General features: G+C 38.4%; 3 protein-coding genes across 3 annotated transcripts; all 3 read left to right on the top strand.

The window, feature by feature from the left end:
- Positions 1–1736: 1736 nt before the first annotated feature.
- Positions 1737–10043, top strand: armc3 (armadillo repeat containing 3; the record flags this gene model as incomplete). Its single annotated transcript, XM_079259623.1, has 16 exons — positions 1737–1784; positions 1964–2081; positions 2304–2429; positions 2671–2739; positions 2902–3077; positions 3205–3393; positions 3590–3773; positions 3893–4045; positions 4131–4239; positions 5015–5264; positions 5495–5631; positions 5898–6066; positions 7012–7134; positions 9153–9316; positions 9519–9681; positions 9837–10043. The coding sequence occupies 16 exons, from the start codon at positions 1737–1739 to the stop codon at positions 10041–10043; spliced, it is 2385 nt and encodes a 794-aa protein (XP_079115749.1).
- A 354-nt stretch (positions 10044–10397) lies between these two features.
- On the top strand, positions 10398–13467 carry msrb2 (methionine sulfoxide reductase B2). Its single transcript, XM_079260042.1, has 5 exons — positions 10398–10635; positions 11670–11767; positions 12103–12179; positions 12695–12842; positions 13018–13467. The coding sequence occupies exons 1-5, from the start codon at positions 10521–10523 to the stop codon at positions 13147–13149; spliced, it is 570 nt and encodes a 189-aa protein (XP_079116168.1). The 5' UTR covers positions 10398–10520; the 3' UTR covers positions 13150–13467.
- A 574-nt stretch (positions 13468–14041) lies between these two features.
- c8g (complement component 8, gamma polypeptide) lies at positions 14042–17827 on the top strand (the record flags this gene model as incomplete). Its single annotated transcript, XM_079259622.1, has 7 exons — positions 14042–14182; positions 15384–15520; positions 15867–15937; positions 16020–16127; positions 16242–16346; positions 16439–16474; positions 17808–17827. 7 exons carry the CDS (start codon positions 14042–14044, stop codon positions 17825–17827), a joined length of 618 nt encoding a protein of 205 aa, XP_079115748.1.
- Between the last annotated feature and the right edge of the window lie 199 nt (positions 17828–18026).

The raw sequence follows: 18026 nt of genomic DNA, 5'->3' as shown, positions 1-18026 counted from the left end.
CCAGCATCAAAACCTCAGTTTGGCTGAAAATACGGCCCTAGCTTAAGAAATCTGGTCGGAAAATATTAATAAAAAGCTAACGATGTTATTCTGCCTCACCCAAAAGTCTTCTGCTTTCCCCCAGCCCACATCACCAGTCTTCCTTCCTTGACTCGTACGGAGCTCTGCGACGTGAGCTCACTGAGCTGGCATTAGCCTAGCCGATTAGCTGGCTAGCTAGCTAGCAAACACCAATGATAAAATTTCGTAAAAGTAAAAAACGTAACGACAGCAGAAAAAAGCCCGAAGCCCCGGGGCTATTGAGAAATAAATTATAATAAAGCTTTGTAAAAAAAAAAAAAAAAAAAAAAAATAAAATTACATATGGATGGTAGTGAACTGCTATCCTATACGACCTGATAACATTAGTCTCTCCACAAAGCCGAACCGGACTATCTTTAGCCTACAAGCTAACTGCTTACAAGTAGCAAGCGGCTCAGCCCTCCACATACGCGTTTGTATCTAGTCCGTAAACATGACAGGGGTTCATCCTGTCAGGATCTGTTCCTGTTTCAAAAGAAGAAGATAATACGACGTAATATCAACGGGTGGTCAACTCCGACTTAGCGGCATAGATGCTCATGTGTGCTGCTGTCAAGTGACAGCTCGACGGATGGGAGGTGACAGGCTGAGCTTTGCAGTGTCTGCTGCGCTGATTCGTTGTAACTCCCTCCCTCCATCGGGCCTGAGCTCCCTCTTTGCTCGTGAAGCTCTTTAATAACCATCTAAATATGCATTTGATGATATTGTACGACAAACGATATCACTAAAGCAGAAATAGTCATTCACGATCAAGCTTTTTTCACTCTCCATCCTCTTGTTGTTTCTTTTTTTTTGTTTTTTTTTTTTTTAAATTTTTTTAATGCAGAACTGGCTGTATGTCATCCTGTTACACACCCACCCCTCCCCATTCTTTCTTTGCTTTAGTTGAGATTAATCTAAGGCTCATTTTAGTGATAATGTCCCTCACCACTAGAGGTAATGTCTTTAGAGGTCATGTGGTTTTTCTGGTGCATACTATGCTGTTTCCACTGGCACATTGCTGTGTCAGTACCTCACTGAAAGCAGGAGGCCTCAAGTTGCTGATGCTGTGTGGACCTAATTTGTTTTATGAGTCACAGCAGTACATTTATACTACTATACCCGTATTGCATGAACAGGACAGGTCCACATTCTTCCAGCAGACACCAAATCACATTTTCCTTTAATTGTTTTCTACAGGACTCAGCCTGCAGCTTTGTGTGCAAGTATTTTTTCCTTGATGTCGAAATCTACATTAGTTATTTTCTTGACAGACTACCTCATCGCCGTACTTTCGACATTTTACTTAAATGTGCTTGTATCGAGGAAAAGTTATTGATTGAAAAGGAAATAATTAGTTAAACCATAATTTTACTTAAATCTTGTACCCTCGAGGAAAAGTTATTGATTGAAAAGGAAATAAGTAGATAAAACCATAATTCGGCCTAACTTGGGACCCGTTGCCTAGCAACATTGTGTCAGGCTTCTTTTCCAAACACTGAAGGTACAGCCTGCTACTTGGTGTTGTATAGTCAAAAACTGGTTTCGTAGCCTGTATGTGAAAAGGTAATAAGGAGTTTAGCTAGCTCAGTTCAGAGTTGACGGCATTAAACAACCACTGAACGACTATTTGCTATTAATAACCTCTTTAGACACAAAAATCTCCTGACGGCAGGATGGAGAAGAAGTCGCGGAAAGACAGCGCAACCCCATGCAAGGAAACGGTGAGAGATTAATGAAAACCATGTTTTTCCCGTCATGTAAGCTGCCCTGCTAGTCAGGTTATATTAAACTTGTAAGCTTTCTTTAGTCTGCACCGAAATAGATGGTTTGAACTCATACCCAGGACAGACATTTGTCATTATAAGAGTGTATTATACTCACTCTGTCCTCTGACTTTCAGTTTGAGCCGCTCCCCGTAGAGAGTAAAACCCTAACAACAGCAGTGTTGCTGTTGAACTCCCCAGAGGAGGAGATATTAATAAAAGCATGCGAAGCACTCTATACTTTTGCAGAAAAAGGTACAGTACACCATCCACACTTTCAGTTAATTTTATTTTATTTTTTGTAACCCACTTCACAAATTAAAAAGACAGTTTCTTATCTAACTTAACATATCTGTAATATGAGGCAAATTACTTGTTTATTTTTTCCACAATATTATACTTTTAAACAATAATAATATCTTTATTATTATTTGTGACTGTTGAATTTTCTTGTTTACTGTCTCCCCCTGTTGATAGGAGATGAGAACAAGGTTTCTCTGTTGAGACTTGGGGCATTGCATCCTCTTTGTAAGCTCATAACGCACAACAATAAATTGGTCAGACGCAACGCCATCATGGCCCTCGGCATTATGGCCTCCAATGGTGTGTGTCATACAACATGGTACTATTATTGACTCAGCTGAAATGGATTTTTGTGAATTACAGAATAAACTTGTCCAACTGTTTGGGTAGCGTAAAAGTTTCCCAACTGTTTTCCTGCTTGTCAGCTGTTTGACAATTTACAGTCGCTAGTGTCAGAATCCAATGTTTTAACAGACTGAGACTGATGAAAAGCCTTGATAACTTGTTGACTTGTGACTTTGTTGTTTGTTTTTATTGAAAGGTCATGTAAAAAATGCTCTGAAAAAAATAAATGTCATCCCATCAATTGTAGAAAAACTCTCTGTTGAAGGTGAGTCATTTTTATTGCTGTCTTTATTTCTAAGACGAATAGAAGTTGTAATCTTAGCAAACACATTCATTTTATTTTTTCCATTAAACACCAAAGGAAGTTATGTTTCTGATTCCTAATTAATTTTCTTTTTGTCATTTATATAACTTTCTTTAAATAAAGAGGAGACAGTTGTCCATGAATTTGCGACGCTATGTCTCGCCCCTCTATCAGTGGATTTTGTCTGCAAGGTGCAGATCTTTGAAAACAACGGCCTGGCACCTTTAATCCACCTCTTATCCAGCTCCGACCCAGATGTTCAGAAGAATTCAGTAGAAACAATCTTTAACTTAGTTCAGGTAATTCAAATATTGAAGTCTAGGGGAGCATATAAATACTTTGTGTAAAATGTCAGGATGGTGTCAAACAGATAGTTCTGAAATCTTTGCAAAGCTTTTGTTAATTCTTTGAATTTGCCATATGAAGGACTACCAAAGCCGTCAAGCAGTACATGTATTGGGTGGGATCCCTCCACTTCTGGAACTGCTAAGGTCAGACTTCCCTGTCATTCAGCATCTGGCGTTAAAGGTGCTACAGAGTGTCACTGCTGATACGTGCAACTCCTTTAGGGAACAGCAGGGATTTGAAAAGCTCATGGATATCCTCAGTAATATGGTGGGTGTATGTAAGAGGCAGTCACATCTGGTATCAATTGTATTTAACCTATCATTATGTGGTAAAACACAATGATAAGAGGACATAGTAAGAAAACAGTAATGAAGGATTATTTGTATTTTTTTTAAATGCATTTTTATACTGTTTAAGATTCACATCTTCTGCAAACTCTGCTCTTGCCATATTTTTATTACAGGATTTAAGTGACCTACATGCTGAGGCCTTACAAGTAGTGGCTAACTGTTTGAATGAACGTGAGACTATCCGGCTGATCCACAATAGTGGAGGACTGACAAGACTGATGGAATTCCTTCTCATCCCTAATAAGCCTCAGATCCAGTCCACTGCAGTGAAATGCTTCGTCAGGATGGCTCAGATTTGTAAGAACACAAAAAGATGTGTGTTAAAAAAAAATTTTTAAATATCCAACAAACAATTTATAAAATACTTTTTGTTGATAAATGTTTGTGTTGTTGTTTGTGTGCATGTATATGTGTAGGTGAGAGCCGTAGATTGCTCCATGAGCTGGGTATAGAGAAAGTTCTGGTTGAGCTTCTGTCTGTGTCAGACGTCAGTGTGATGGCATCTACCTGTCAGGCTGTGGCTGCTATGAGCTTCTACCCTGCCAGCAAAGAAAGCTTCAGGGACTTGGGTACATATACAGTATCTGGACCACCACAACCCTGGCATACTAACAACAATGAGATATGAGTAAACTGGTATTCCATGTGTTTCAGGTGCTATTCCTGCTGTGGTACAATTCCTGAATAGTGAGAACTTGGCGCTGGGAGAGGCAGCGACAGAAGCCCTCGCCAGCCTCACACATGACAACCAACTCAATGCCCTGTGAGTGACATCTTCAGCCCCTTCTTATCTTCCGTCCTCCATCACAGTGCTGTTATAAATCATAATGAAACAAGTCATGTAAATCTTATTCCCCTTAGTAAACTACAAACCTGATTCCAAAGAAGTGGATACATGGTTGCATTTTTATAACAATAGAATGCAGCAATACTAAAATAATTTAAACCCCAGTTAACAAAGACTGCAATATACTGGTGGAGCATTTCAATACTAACTAGAAAAACACTTGGAGAGCGCAAACCTTGGCAAGCACAATGTTAAAGAATAATTTTAAAAATTCCTGGATCCAAACGGTGATCCGGATCACTGCCGAAATGTAATCGTTTCTTTTTTTTTCCATTTCCAACAACTCCTAGAAAATTTCATGAAAATCCATCCGTAACTTTTTGAGTTATCTTGAACACAAACAGACAAACAAACAGATAAACGCTGGTAAAAACCTAACCTCCTTGGCGGAGGTAAATATTTTATTTTCCAACAAGGTATGCAGTAACAGAATCCCAGAGAGGCTAAATGCTTCAGGTATACTAATGGTAAATAGTGCACCACTCTTAAAAAAAAAGACTGTAGGCAACAGTTTAGAAGTTCTCAGGACTGTTACCACTCATGCATCTAACCCCCGACTACCTTCACTCTCTCTCTGGAGACATATATTACAGCAATGCTATGTTGTTTGGAGCTACAAATGTGTAACAATGTGTCAGCTGTGGCATAAGGCATAAGGTCTCCATCATCCACTTCTGTGTTTACCTTTCAGTGCAGTGTATGAGGCAGGGGGGCATGAGATGCTCATCCAGCAGCTGTATGGAAGTTGTCCAAAGACAGTGGCCTATTCTGCTGCCACACTTTGCAACATAGCAGGACAGGAGATCACACGATCGAGCATCTTGTCATGTGGAGCCATAGAGGCCTTGGTTGAGCTCTTGAAGTCCAAAGATACAGAAATTGTAGTCAGAACCACATTGTGTGTGGCGGCACTAGCCTGTGATAAAGAAGCCAGGATGAAGGTTTGTGTTTGTTTAATCACTGTTTGTAAACAACACATGGAGTATTTCATACAACAAAATTTCCTTTAATTTTAATAAAGCTGTTTTTTATTCTCACTGTTCTCTTAGCCCACTGCATCAGATATAAAACAACAACAAATCCTGAGAATCAGTAGTTCATATGAAGCTTTAAAAACTGTACTTTGCAAGCTTTTCAGGACTATCTAACTTACACTCTGTGTCTCACATAGCTGCAAAAAGCTGGGGGCCTTCAACCATTGGTCAGTTTGCTGCATTCCAATCACAAGGAGTTGCTGCACAACGTGTGCTTTGCAGTGCATGTCTGTGCCTGTGATACACCCACTGCTGTGGAGATGTGCAAATTTGGGTAAAATAAAGAAATGGCTTTTCACAATTACATTTTAGAATAACTGGTAATGACAGAAATAATAGAGGAGCACTGTTGTGTAAAAACCAAGAACAAAAAATTTAGTCACTATGATGTATTTTATTAAACAGACAGTAGATGGCAGTATTAGTCTTTTATAGTAGGTCTAAACGAGCAAGCGTACGAAGGGATTTAGTTTAGTTATTATTATTTGTATTTAAATATTTGTATATGTTTTTTGTTTCTTATGTTTATTTTTGTCTCAGGGCTCTTGAGATACTTCAGGAAATCAGCCAGTCAGCAAATCGTAGGAACAGTTTCAGCAACTTGGCCATGGCCAGCCTGCTTAACTCCAACTTGTCTGTTAAATACAGCCTGACGGGACTTTTGTCTTACACTGATATCATTACAGATGGTTTCTACGATGCTGGGAAGGTTTGTTCACTGTTATAGTTCATAGAGAAGTCCTGAGAGGCAAATTAGTTAAGGAAAGGAAGTTATGGTGAATGGTAAATTGTGGTGAAAATATGGTTTCATAAAGTCTAGACTAAATTTTCTGAATGATTTTTTTCTATATTTATGTTTCCCAGAAATGACAGTCCTTAGTTTCAGGGATGGAAAAAGTTCATGTGTGTAAAAGCCAAAGGGAGTGGACAGGTGGGAATTGGGTCTTTTATCCTGGGCATTTTGACTTAATGCCTCTTAGATAGCACAAACAATTTTATGCAAGACAAATGTTTCAGTTATTTTCATTCATAGTTGAAAACAGATGGAATAAAAAAACTTTCCTAATCCATTTTAACCACAAGAGGCTAATGTGTTAATCTGATGTGTAATGTCAAGGCTTTTGGTTCCCAGAAGCAAGTTTGGTTTGGTGTTTAAGCTCTTTATCAACCCAATTTTGATAGTACTATTGGTTAGGCGTGCATTATAACCAGCATTGTGTTTCTACAGTCTCCTTTAAGCCAACAACATAAACTATTGTAAGTGGATAATAGTTATAGGACTTTAAGAAAGCTTTTTTATTTGTCTTACTCGGTTGGTCATAACTTGGTTGGGTCTGGTAACTGAAATGTCTTGATTAGTTTAGTGTATATTCAGTTAATGATACCACTAGTTGGACTTTTAGTCTCCCACAACTTCTACTTCATGTGAACTTTTTTTTCAATGAGAAAAGCACAAAATGACCATTCTGGTCATTAATAAAGCAGCGAAAACAATTTTGAACAGATCTGCAAATCAGACTTCTTTCCTTCTCATTTTCTTCCCAGGACTCATGTAATGAGCTGTCTTCTTTCTGTTTTTCACAAATAAATGATGAACTGTCACATATTAAACAATTAAAGTTGACGTTCTTTAAGGCCTGTTTTTATCTCACAGGTTCATTCAGGTCAGAGGGTTCTGACTTTAGAAGAACTGTCCAAGAAACCAGTGGACCAGCACCGAGCCATTATTGCCATCACAACTGCAACAGAGTATGAATCCAACACCACATGTCTTCATGTATAAATAGAAATGTCAGAAACAAATTATGAGGGTACATTAATAGTTAGCTGTAAAAGCTTGTGAAAAAATACATTTTAAATAAGAAATATAGTCACTAAACACTATATGATTTTTACAGTTTTACAGCATTTCCCATAACATCAACCATATCAGTCCACCATACTACAAAAGCAAACTGAAATAATACGCTGAAGTGATAACATGTAAGCACTAACAATCATAAAGAATATTATTTTAGGTCGGTCACAGAGCCGTTTGTATTTTGAAAGGTTTTTTTGTAGTTGTACAATTACTATCCCACTCCCCCTGTCTGCTCCAATCCAGTGCTCTATCCTGCCCATGCTTCTTTTTCTTTCCTTTTTTTCCCTCCTTCTCCTATTGCCTTCGGTGCCCCATTCATGTGGCCTCACTGGGTAAATGATCCCCTTTTAAGATCTCAACACATTCAGACCCCTTGTGTTCAGACTCATGGGCTCCTACACTTAGGTAAAGGAGCACAGACATTCACGCTCATGAAGATGCGCTTCAAGATGCCAACACTTAAAGCACGCTTTTCCAGTGAAACACACACATATGCATACTGCTTTACTTAATGAAAGCCAGTCCATACACACACTCACTCACGCTTCCATTGTAAAAGAGAGCAGTACCCCCTTAGGGTACCTCATGACCACCCTTTCCTTTGGTGCCCCCTTTGCATACATGTACATACACAACTCATGCATTCTTAGGCAGCATGTTATGTAATCCATTTGGGGTCTTCCTGTGGGGTTACATGACTCGAGTTTACCTTTTAAAAACAAAAAGACACTCACCAAAATTAGTTTAAGGTTTTTGATTTCTCTTCATTTCTTAAAAAACACAATTCCCTGTTTAACTTTTGTATCTTTTACACTCCAAAACCCTTTTTGGCCAGATCTTTTGTTTTATGTTGTAAATTCGATATAAATGATTAAGTGTTTTTACACAGTTTTTACACATGCACTGCATCCAGATATTGCAGAGGTATTTCAGAAACAAAAACAAAGGGATTTCTTTGACACATAACAATAAAAAATAGCAAATGGTTCTTGTGACCATTAAAATGAACAGTATTTCATGACAGAGGCTAATAATTTCTCATAGAATGAAATATTATATTTTATTAGCATAAGCCATTTGGAATCTATCTATTTGATATCCTACGACAAAACATACCCATTCATACATGCATAACAGAAACCTGCAGTATATATGAGGTATATATTTAAAACTCACATGTAACAAGGACCGGGGAACATCTATATAAATCTTTTTATTCACATCTTGTATCAGAGAGACAGCAGATGTGCCACAAGACAGACAAAGCAACCAATCTGAATCAGACCACAGCAGCAAGAAGACACCAAAGTGAGTACATCTGTGCATGATTATATGTGAAAAAAACACCTCAGTGTACGCACATTATTTAACCATAACATGCGCTAAATATTGTTTTATACATTAAAATACATATTATGAGAAAATGGCAGGTATTTAAATCTGAAGAGCAGACTTAAATAAGGTCAGGCAGCCTAAATGTCTGACAGAGCAGACTGGAGGAATGGGCACTTAAAGGATTGTGAGATGGGGTTATAAAAGTGTTTTGCATGCTCTGAGGAGCAGCCAAAATGAAAAGTAAGCACAAGCTAAGATAAGAAGGTAAAGCCAGCCTAACTTCTCATAACTTGCCCCTTGTAGCCCCTGCTGACCTTATGGCTGAAAGATAGCACAGATGTGGGGGGACGGGCTATTTTAGGACATCCATTGATCTGCATTTAATGAAAGATTATCAAGGTGTAAAGTCACAGTCCAAGTCATTTTTAAGGCCGTAACAGGTTCTTTCATGGCAAAATGATCAACTTATACCAGCTTGAGGAAAACAGAGGACTTACTTGTGCCTTTTACTTCGCTCCACTTTATTTGAACAGATTTGGAATTTTGATCTTTTTCACTTTTTGTTTGACTTAAATCTTTGTTTTTAATGTAGGAGAAAGAAAGAAGAGGAAAAACAGAAAGACGAGGCCGATTCTGAGTCTCTAACAGTGAGACAACATGACAAAAAGACTGGCGATGTGGCTTTGCAGTTGCTAGAGAAAGAGGCCAAGGAATCCATCCGCCTTCTGAATGACGAGCGACAGCAGTATGCCGCCCTGGCCAGGTGACACATTAATGCAGCGGGCGCATCACAAATAAAGCAAGAATGTAAAGGTTTTGTGGATCATGATGTCCAACTTTTCAAAACCATGGAAACCAATTAAACACTGAAATTCCAAAGCAGATGCAGCTAAAAACAATTCTGTGGCAACATTTCTCATCATGAATATCTCAGTGCTGTCATGGGTTTTTCTTGTGTCTGTCAGGCTGGTGAGTGAAGCCATGGGTGGGGTGGTGCCAGTGGAAAAGCTGCATGAGTTCCCATGGGTTATGCACCTCAGTGAGCTCAAGTTTCAGCTGCAGTCTAATGTTGTTCCCATTGGTTTGATCAGCAAGGGAATCTACTACCACAGAGCTCTTCTGTTCAAGGTACCACTACACTACCAGATCTCATTAGCAGCTTATCTTTTCTGTCTAAACATTTCTCTCCTGCTAAATCTGTCTCATCCACCCTTTCTTTTGGAGTCAGTAGCATATGCACTTTTCTAATGATCACATTCCACGCTGTCTTCTGAACTTTTCAGTATCTCGCTGACTGCATTGGAATGAGCTGCACCCTGGTTAGGGGCGAGTACAACAGGGCTTGGAACGAAGTTCTCCTCTTCAATAAGAGTCCCATCAACAAGCACAGCTCTTCACAACCCTGCTACTACATAGTGGATCTTATGCACCAGCCTGGAAATTTACTGGCACTCAATACCCCTGCTGCCCTGAAGTATCAGACTATATAGACAATGTCTCATCAGTGTGGGATGCTCCACGGCTTCAAAATAAACAATAAAATGCTGACATCAGTTGGATATTTACATGAATGCACAAGTCAAAATTGCTCCAGATCCCTCACCACAGACTATTCAAAATGTATAAGAACCCATAATATACCTTTAAGTAGTAGTAGTAGTGATAATATTCACTGTGGAGTTGTCAACTCTGGAAAAACACAAAGCTAATTCTTCTATCTACTCTTTCTAATAAAGCACAGAGAAGCCGCGCAGTGATAATAAAATGCTCTTTGCACGTCAGCAGCAATAAAAAGGCACCGCTTGCCCTCTCTTTGACCTGCTCAGTTGGAAGTGTGATTTTTGACCTGGTGGACCAGCGCGAACTCGCCGCAGCATGAACGATCCCGCTGCAGCGCGAGCGCCCGGCTCCGCTGTTATCTGCGCTGAACTTGACTCTGAACAACACTTGACACCGCAGGAGCAATCATGTCTCGTTTCGTTGGCCGTCTCCTGGTTTTCGTTTCCCGACACGCGCCGGTGAGACCTGCGGCGATACCGAAGAGGATCCCGCTGTTCACGCGCCCGGTGTCCACATCCAAAGGTAGGTTTCTGCTGAGCAACGACCTGCGGCGGAAAACCTGCAGCGCTGCACTTGATCTGCAAAGTTAGGGGCTTTTTAGACTGTTTAAAGGCACTTCTGTAAATGATCATGTTAAGATACTCAAGTAAAAAAATATTTAAGGGAAGTTATCTCGGATTTATTAAGTCAACATTTAAATAATGCTTTTAAAAATCTCACAACTACCGAATAATCTTAAAACCCAAAGTCATGCGAGTGTAACTCTGATTTGTCGTGTCGTAGAAATAAGGGTTACACGATCACAAACATTTTCTCAGTTTCCCCCAACTTCTGCGGTTATTTGTGTTTTCTGAAGCAAAAGACTATTCCAACTCTGCCATGAATATACACTCTCAAAAATAGAGGTACAAGATAAGGACATTTCTGTACCTATAGGTACATTTTAAAGAAATGTTCTCTCAAAAGTACAATACTGGTCTTTAAGAGACCAGAAGCACACCTTCAGAGTACGAAAAAGGGTTCAAAGTGACATAAAGTACAAATTTGTACCATTTTGACCATAAGGGTACCTGCAGCATTGAAAAATGTAATGTTAATGGCTGTAATGTTACAAACTAGAGCAGAGTTGAGTGATGACAGTAGTACTACTTAACAGTCATTTACTACACCAGACAATGAAGGTCAGATGCTGCAAACTAAGTGTATGTCTGGTCAGTATTTTGAGTTTTTGAAGATTATTTCTAGATTAAAGATAAGATAATATTGCTAAGTTGCATGGACCAGGCCTAATGCTGTGAAAACATAAAAAAACCATAATTTGATAAGGTGAGGTTGAACTTGATAAGGTACAAAAATAGACCAGAACTGAAGGGTACAGAAATGTCTCTCAAAAGAGTACACCCCCAGCGACAAGCATTCGTACCTTTTTAGGTACAAGATGGTACCTCTATTTTTGAGTGTGTATTCTTTTCAATTTACCAGTGGGTGATTTTGCTCTCCTGGTTTTGTCATTTATCTTTTAAGTGTAGAGAATGTGTGATCTATGCTCTGTGCAGGCCTGCAGTCTCTCACACGTTACAACAAGACATCCGACTGGCACAAGAAACTGACCCCAGAGCAGTATGTAGTCACCAGAGAGAAAGGAACAGAAGAGGTGAGAGCGTTTTATGAAATAGTTTATGGTTTTCTCTAATGTCAATGCACCGTAGTGCCCTTTGTAGATGAAACACAATATAGAGGTTTTCAGCCAACACTTATCTGATGCAACTGTCTGACATACATATAGTTTCTGGCAGCAAAGTTCCTGGTGGACTTAGATCAACAGTGTACTGCTGACCTGTGTCAGCTCTAATCAGTCCAATGCATGACTTAAGTGCAGTAACAAAGAGTAATGTCTATGTGGATTAAACATGGCAAGTTGCTGTATTATACTTACAGAAACAAAAGGTTGTAAATGGTAAACTGGTAAAATATTGTGTTTTGTGTCAGCCTTTTAGTGGGATCTACTTGAACCATTATGAAATGGGGATGTACCACTGTGTCTGCTGTGATGTTCCACTCTTCAGGTAAACATTTACATATATGGAATAAAAGGAGCCATAGCTGGAGCTTCTCCCACTCCCTTTGAACAAATTTCCTCTATGACTGTTGTACACAGACAGACAGACAGACAGACGGACAAACAGATATATATATATATATATATATATATATATATATATATATATATATATATATATATATATATATATATATATATATATATATATATATATATATATATATATATGTATAATTCTAACTCCCTTTACATGTTCACGTTTTTAAAAATTCAACATCAATGTTTTCATAGATTTCTTGCTATTTTATCTAATTTATTTTCTGATAGTTTTGTAGATAAGTATTAGTTTTTGCAGTTTTGTTATTCTACATTTGTATCTAACCATCAGAGAAGTATTTCCTACACAGCTCTCCATATCATCTGGATTAGCCTACAGTCCTTTAAAATCCCAGGATAACATTTTCTCCAAGAATGTTGAAGAGATACTTAATATGGAAATCTCACTTCCTCTCTTCACAGTTCAGAGGCCAAGTATGACTCGGGGACAGGCTGGCCAGCTTTCAAAGAGGCTCATGGGACTTGGGGGTGCGATGAAAGCCACGCTTCCATCATTCGTCGTCCTGACAACAGCCTGGGCAGTGCTGGCACAGAGGTTCTTTGTAAAAATGTGAGTTGTTTCTTGAGCCATGGACCTGAAGTTCAATTTGTTTGGTATAATTGTGTTAGTTTTTTTTTTTATTTTTATTTTTTTTTTTTTTTTTAACATTTTGTCTTATATTTGATAAAAGAGTAGATGTGAGAATTTAAATGGGTTTTGTGATTTTTGTGTGTTTGTCACACAGTGTGATGCCCACCTTGGTCATGTGTTTGATGATGGACCGGACCCAACAGGTCAGCGATTCTGTATCAACAGTGTCGCCCTCAAATTCAAACCCAGAGAAAACGGCACACCGGATAAGGATGAGCAAAAGTGATGCTTTCGCTTCAGATACTGGTTAATAACTGGTTTTAGTGTTTAACCAGAACATTTATTCCTTTCTTTTGACCTAAATATGTTTAGAATTGAGAGATTGTGTGCAGTATTGAAGATCTTACTGGTTGAATGTACTGGTCGGAAGTAAACTTTTGAGTTTCTGTTTTACAAACAGTGGATATTTGCACCAGAGAGAAATCTAGGCTTTACAATAAAAATCTAAACCTATGTTTGTTGAAAACAATTATTTCAATAACGAGAATATAATACAAAAGATTTGTCTTTCTGTGCTCATTAATCTATTCATGTCAAATAAAAAGGTTTTCATTAGCTGTTTTTGTCTGACCTCTTTTTTCTTCATTAAAAACACAGAAACTCTAAAATAGTGGAAGTTTAGAGTGAAACGCTGTCATTTTTCATGAAATTCATATTTGGCTCCTTCTTTGAGAGGATAAAGGTGTTAAGTTCTTAAAGAGAACTTAATATATCTTTAAATATTAAGTATTTAAAGTGGTATTAATGAGAAGTTATTACTGCCCCCTGTAGTTTAGAAACACTGCTGCAGGATTTCAGAATGGATTCATCTTTGCCAGCTAACCAAGTTAATATTTAGCTGAACAGACCATCCTCTGTTTCACACTGCTGGTCTCCTGCCCTCCATATCTTCTGGGATATTGAGTGGTAAGTTCAGTAAAGCAGATAAGGAATAACAGAGAGGAGAAAGGACCAGTAGTGAACAAAATCCAAGACAAAGATAGGGGTAGAATTAGAAAAAACATAATTAAGACAGAGGGGAGCAGAGCGATTGGACTAGAAGAAAGATTTTTGAGCATATTGTCTTCATTGCGACGATGTTTGGAACAAGTCGTTTAATGCTAGCTGTGGTGGTGTTGATGTGCATATGTCTCTTAAATCCAACAGAGGCCATAGGGGGAGCCAAGAGTCGGCCAAAGCCTCAAAGAAAACCTAAACCAAAGCCAAAGGTTGACCCCGTTGACAAGACCCCACCCGGCCAGAACATAAACATCAATCAGGTAAGAGACTGGAGAGCAAATTAAAGGCTCAGTCCTGTTCCTTGAGAGATAAATGTGAACAAAAACAGAATGCAAATATCAGGAAGAATGTAAAAACCTATATTTTTACAGAAATGCGTAAAAACTATATTCTAATATCAAAACTGAGATCCCAATTTTTTTTTCTTGGAAACTGAGTTGTAATGTGTTTATTAAAAGTTCAAATTACTCATAACTTTGCATAAAGTGACAGTTTTAAGTTCCGTTCAAAGTAAATAGTGACAATACTAAGAAAAAAAGATACATGATAAGGCTGCGCTGTAAAGAGAAGAACTCAGTTTGGTTGCATTAGAGGATGACCTGTGTCCAGGTTTTTAGCTGCACCACAGCAAACTGTTCTGTGTACCTGACCTTTGTACATAACATATTTTCTGGTTCTCACTAATCTGTTTCCTCAAAATCAATGATAAAAATAAAAAATAAAATGAAAAACTAAATCAAATTCAATGGGAAATATTCAGGATTTGAAGTATGTGATTTTTTTTCTTTTTGTCATTTAGAGCAAATATACATTGAGCATTTTTATGGATTAGTGGGGGCGGGGGGCTGTTACTTTGGATATGTTTGTGTAACTGTGTCAATATTAAGTTTAGGCAATACAGGCATTTTCGGTAAAATAAAAACTGGGCATTGGAAGATAAAGAGGTAAATAATACATCTGAATTATTTAGTGTGAGTGTGGTTTTTTTGCTGACCTATCTTCTATTACCCTCAACTGACTTGCGCTGAATCAGAGGTCACATTATCCTGCACAATATCATTATATATGAATAGCTAGATAGAGATGCAACTGTTATATAGATATATCTTTTAAAATTAAAAATGTACAAATTGATGTTTGATCATCATTTAAAGAAGCCTACAAAACATTATGTCCCCCTTTGAGGCAAACAAACACATGGCTGAGAAGACCCCAGCCTCACAAAAAGTCTCCCTCATTTCAAGCAACCCATTTACTTCAATGGGTTGGTGGTCCAAACAGTTGTACATATCAAGATAGGGCTGAATGGCTGGTGGTGTTGGACTTTTGGTGCATATTTAGTCCCATACACGATGAGCACAACAGAAAACATTCAGTTTACAGGCAGTGCTCTACAAAGAGATTGTGCTTGCATTGTGTAAAAGCGCACTTTTTCCATTTACCTGACTATATGTGTTGCAGATGGCAGGAACATGGTACCTCCTCAACACTGCCACCAAGTGTTCTGCCCTGCTGAAGCATGGCTACAAGATTGAACCAACTGTCTTGACCCTCTCTCCCTCTGGAGAAAAGCTGTCCGTTATTACCAAAACGCGACAGTAGGTGTGCCTGTTTCTACGTACATCGTGGATCCGTCACTGTGGGTTTTCAATGTGTCGATAAGTCAGCAGAGGGAGCAAATCTCACAGATTCCAGGATAGGTTCATGCTTCTATGTCATGTAAACTGATTTTGTTTGTGTCCTGAAAGACAGGAAGACGGAGTTAGAACAGTAATATCCACAAGCCTTTTTTTATTTGCTTGTTTATTTTTTCTTTCAGTTTTATTTGAACTAAATCCCTTTTGTCCCAAACAGATGAAAAACATTTTTATTATATTTTTACCATGCAACAATAGAAAGGCAGCATACTATCTCTCTTTTCTTCTCTTCTCATCTGTTCTCTAGAAATCACCAGTGTTGGGAAATATCTCAGATCTACCATCTAACTTCAACCCCAGGCCGACTATTACTTAAAGGTCAGTCCTCCTCCTTTACCATCCTTCTAACTGAGCATGGAAAACCCGCTTTGCACATTCAGCTCTTTGTTATTCCCACCAGGACCGAGTCCTAATTTGGATACAACCATAGTGATTGGGGCGACAGACTACACCTCATATGCCGTCATGCTCTACCAGAGACGGGGCGAGATCACAGTGAAACTATTTTGTGGGTTCCACAGTCATGTGTACAACTCCTAATTGCTAGTTGGTGCTGCTGCCAATATTGAGCCAAATTGGTGTGAACAAGGCTTTTATGATGTCTTGTTTTTTCTATGTGTAGCCAGGTCTGTTGACAACCTTGCAGAGTCAATGCTATTGAAGTTTGAGGAGCTTCTTAAGAAACAGGGTTTGGGACTAGGCCACATTGCCTCATTTCCCACTTACAGTACGTCTGAAGTGTAACACAACATTGCAAGTTTGCACACTATTACTCAAAATGTGTGACTTGGGTTTATTAACTTTTTGTTTTTCTTCCAGGTCACTGTGGTGAAGTGGACCAGGACCATAAAATCAGTAAGCTCATTGTAGTAATCAATGCAGTCTTATCTGAACAGAGAGAGGAACACAGATGCTTGCAAATGACTGTTATTCTCACTTATGGTGAAAATAATTACAAGATAGTTACAGCAATAAGTGCAATGACATCAAAATGGATGATGAAGACAACATTTGAATACAACAATGATCAATGGATACAGTTTGCATGTCAACGCCGTGACTTAGCAACTGTTGACAAGATTCAGGGGTCCAAAAGGCATCGGATAACAACAATAGGGTGATAAGATCATGGAGTCAGACGAGAAAAGGAGATTGTCTGCAGTTTTGATTAGTTCATACTCCCAGATGGTTTGAAGCATCTTGTTTGGCACAACACAAAATCAATAATAAGCTAAAAAAGAAAGCTTTTTCCTTTTCAATGTGTTTTTATGGAGTGTTCAGATGTTCATTATGTCTGCAAACTGAAAATCAAGTCATGCTCTAAACTTTAGAACATTACTTCTGTCTGCAGATAATAAATTAAATGTGGTTTTCATATTTTTAGAGGTCATGAGTCAATGTGGACTGCAGTTATTTGAGAATCCTTTGAAGGCTTTTTAACATTTACATTTTCATCTTTTACTAGTTCAAAATAACACACACACACACACACACACACACACAAAGTGAAAAACGCCTGAAGAAAAATGTTTGAGCAACCTGCAACTGATTTAAAGTTTATAAACCAACATTTGGGAGATTTTTTTTTTTTTAATCCACTCACTCTTTCCATAAAAGGCTTCTAGCTCTGAGAGATTCTGTTTGCAGTCGAACAATCATTATTCTGCATGGGAACTTTCCTCTTTTCATATTTTGTTTTCACAGACAGTGTAGTGACTGTTTTACAGAGCTTGCAGTAAATCTGGCGTCGAACACCTCAGAATCGACCAATTTTTCTTAGTTGCATTGCCAAGATGAGACAATTAACATTTACCTTAAACATGTCAAAGAGAAGTAATGGCTACTTATGCTCTTCATTCATATGACTATTTATATGTACAAAGTGCTTAGCATCTGCTTTTAGGACCTGGTGACTTCTGTTTGTTTAGAAAAGGTTGGAAGAATCCAAATATTTCTAAAACCTTGATGTTTGCCTGTTGTATCTCTTCCTGGAGTTGATACAATCCATGGTGGTAAAAAAGCAAATCCAGGTTCCCCAGACACGTTTCCCTCTACAGGCTGTACATGTGTTCCACACAACTTACAAAACATAAGAGTTTTCTGAAACTTTGTCATCAATGTGTTATCTAACCACTAACTGCCTGCTGAGAACATCTGCATAACTCCTGTGCAACTTCTTGTTTTACAGACTGTGTCCCCACATGTTGAAGAGGTGGAGCTGCAGCGCGCAGTCAAGAAAGTGGATAAACAACTGAACCTCTGCTTTAAAACTGGGAATCTTGATAAAGATTAATAAACATCAGAGTAAAACCAGTTTATTGCCAAATGTTGGATATTTTCCTTTTATTATAAGGTTTAACATTCAGAGTGTCTGTGACTGCATGCTTCTGTGTATGTGCCTCCTGTT

Source organism: Telmatherina bonti (genome assembly GCF_933228915.1).
Source record: "Telmatherina bonti genome assembly, chromosome: 20".
Taxonomy (NCBI): Eukaryota; Metazoa; Chordata; class Actinopteri; order Atheriniformes; family Telmatherinidae; genus Telmatherina; species Telmatherina bonti.
Note: the sequence above shows the minus strand (reverse complement) of the source record. Positions and strands in the feature narration are given on the sequence as shown.

What these genes read in the sequence shown, in the direction of transcription:
- msrb2 (XM_079260042.1), top strand. Translation starts at nt 10,521, where the DNA reads ATGTCTCGTTTCGTTGGCCGTCTCCTGGTTTTCGTTTCCCGACACGCG. An exon ending in CCCGGTGTCCACATCCAAAG is followed by an intron (nt 10,636 to 11,669) that starts GTAGGTTTCTGC and finishes TGCTCTGTGCAG; the next exon opens with GCCTGCAGTCTCTCACACGT. An exon ending in TGTGATGTTCCACTCTTCAG is followed by an intron (nt 12,180 to 12,694) that starts GTAAACATTTAC and finishes CTCTCTTCACAG; the next exon opens with TTCAGAGGCCAAGTATGACT.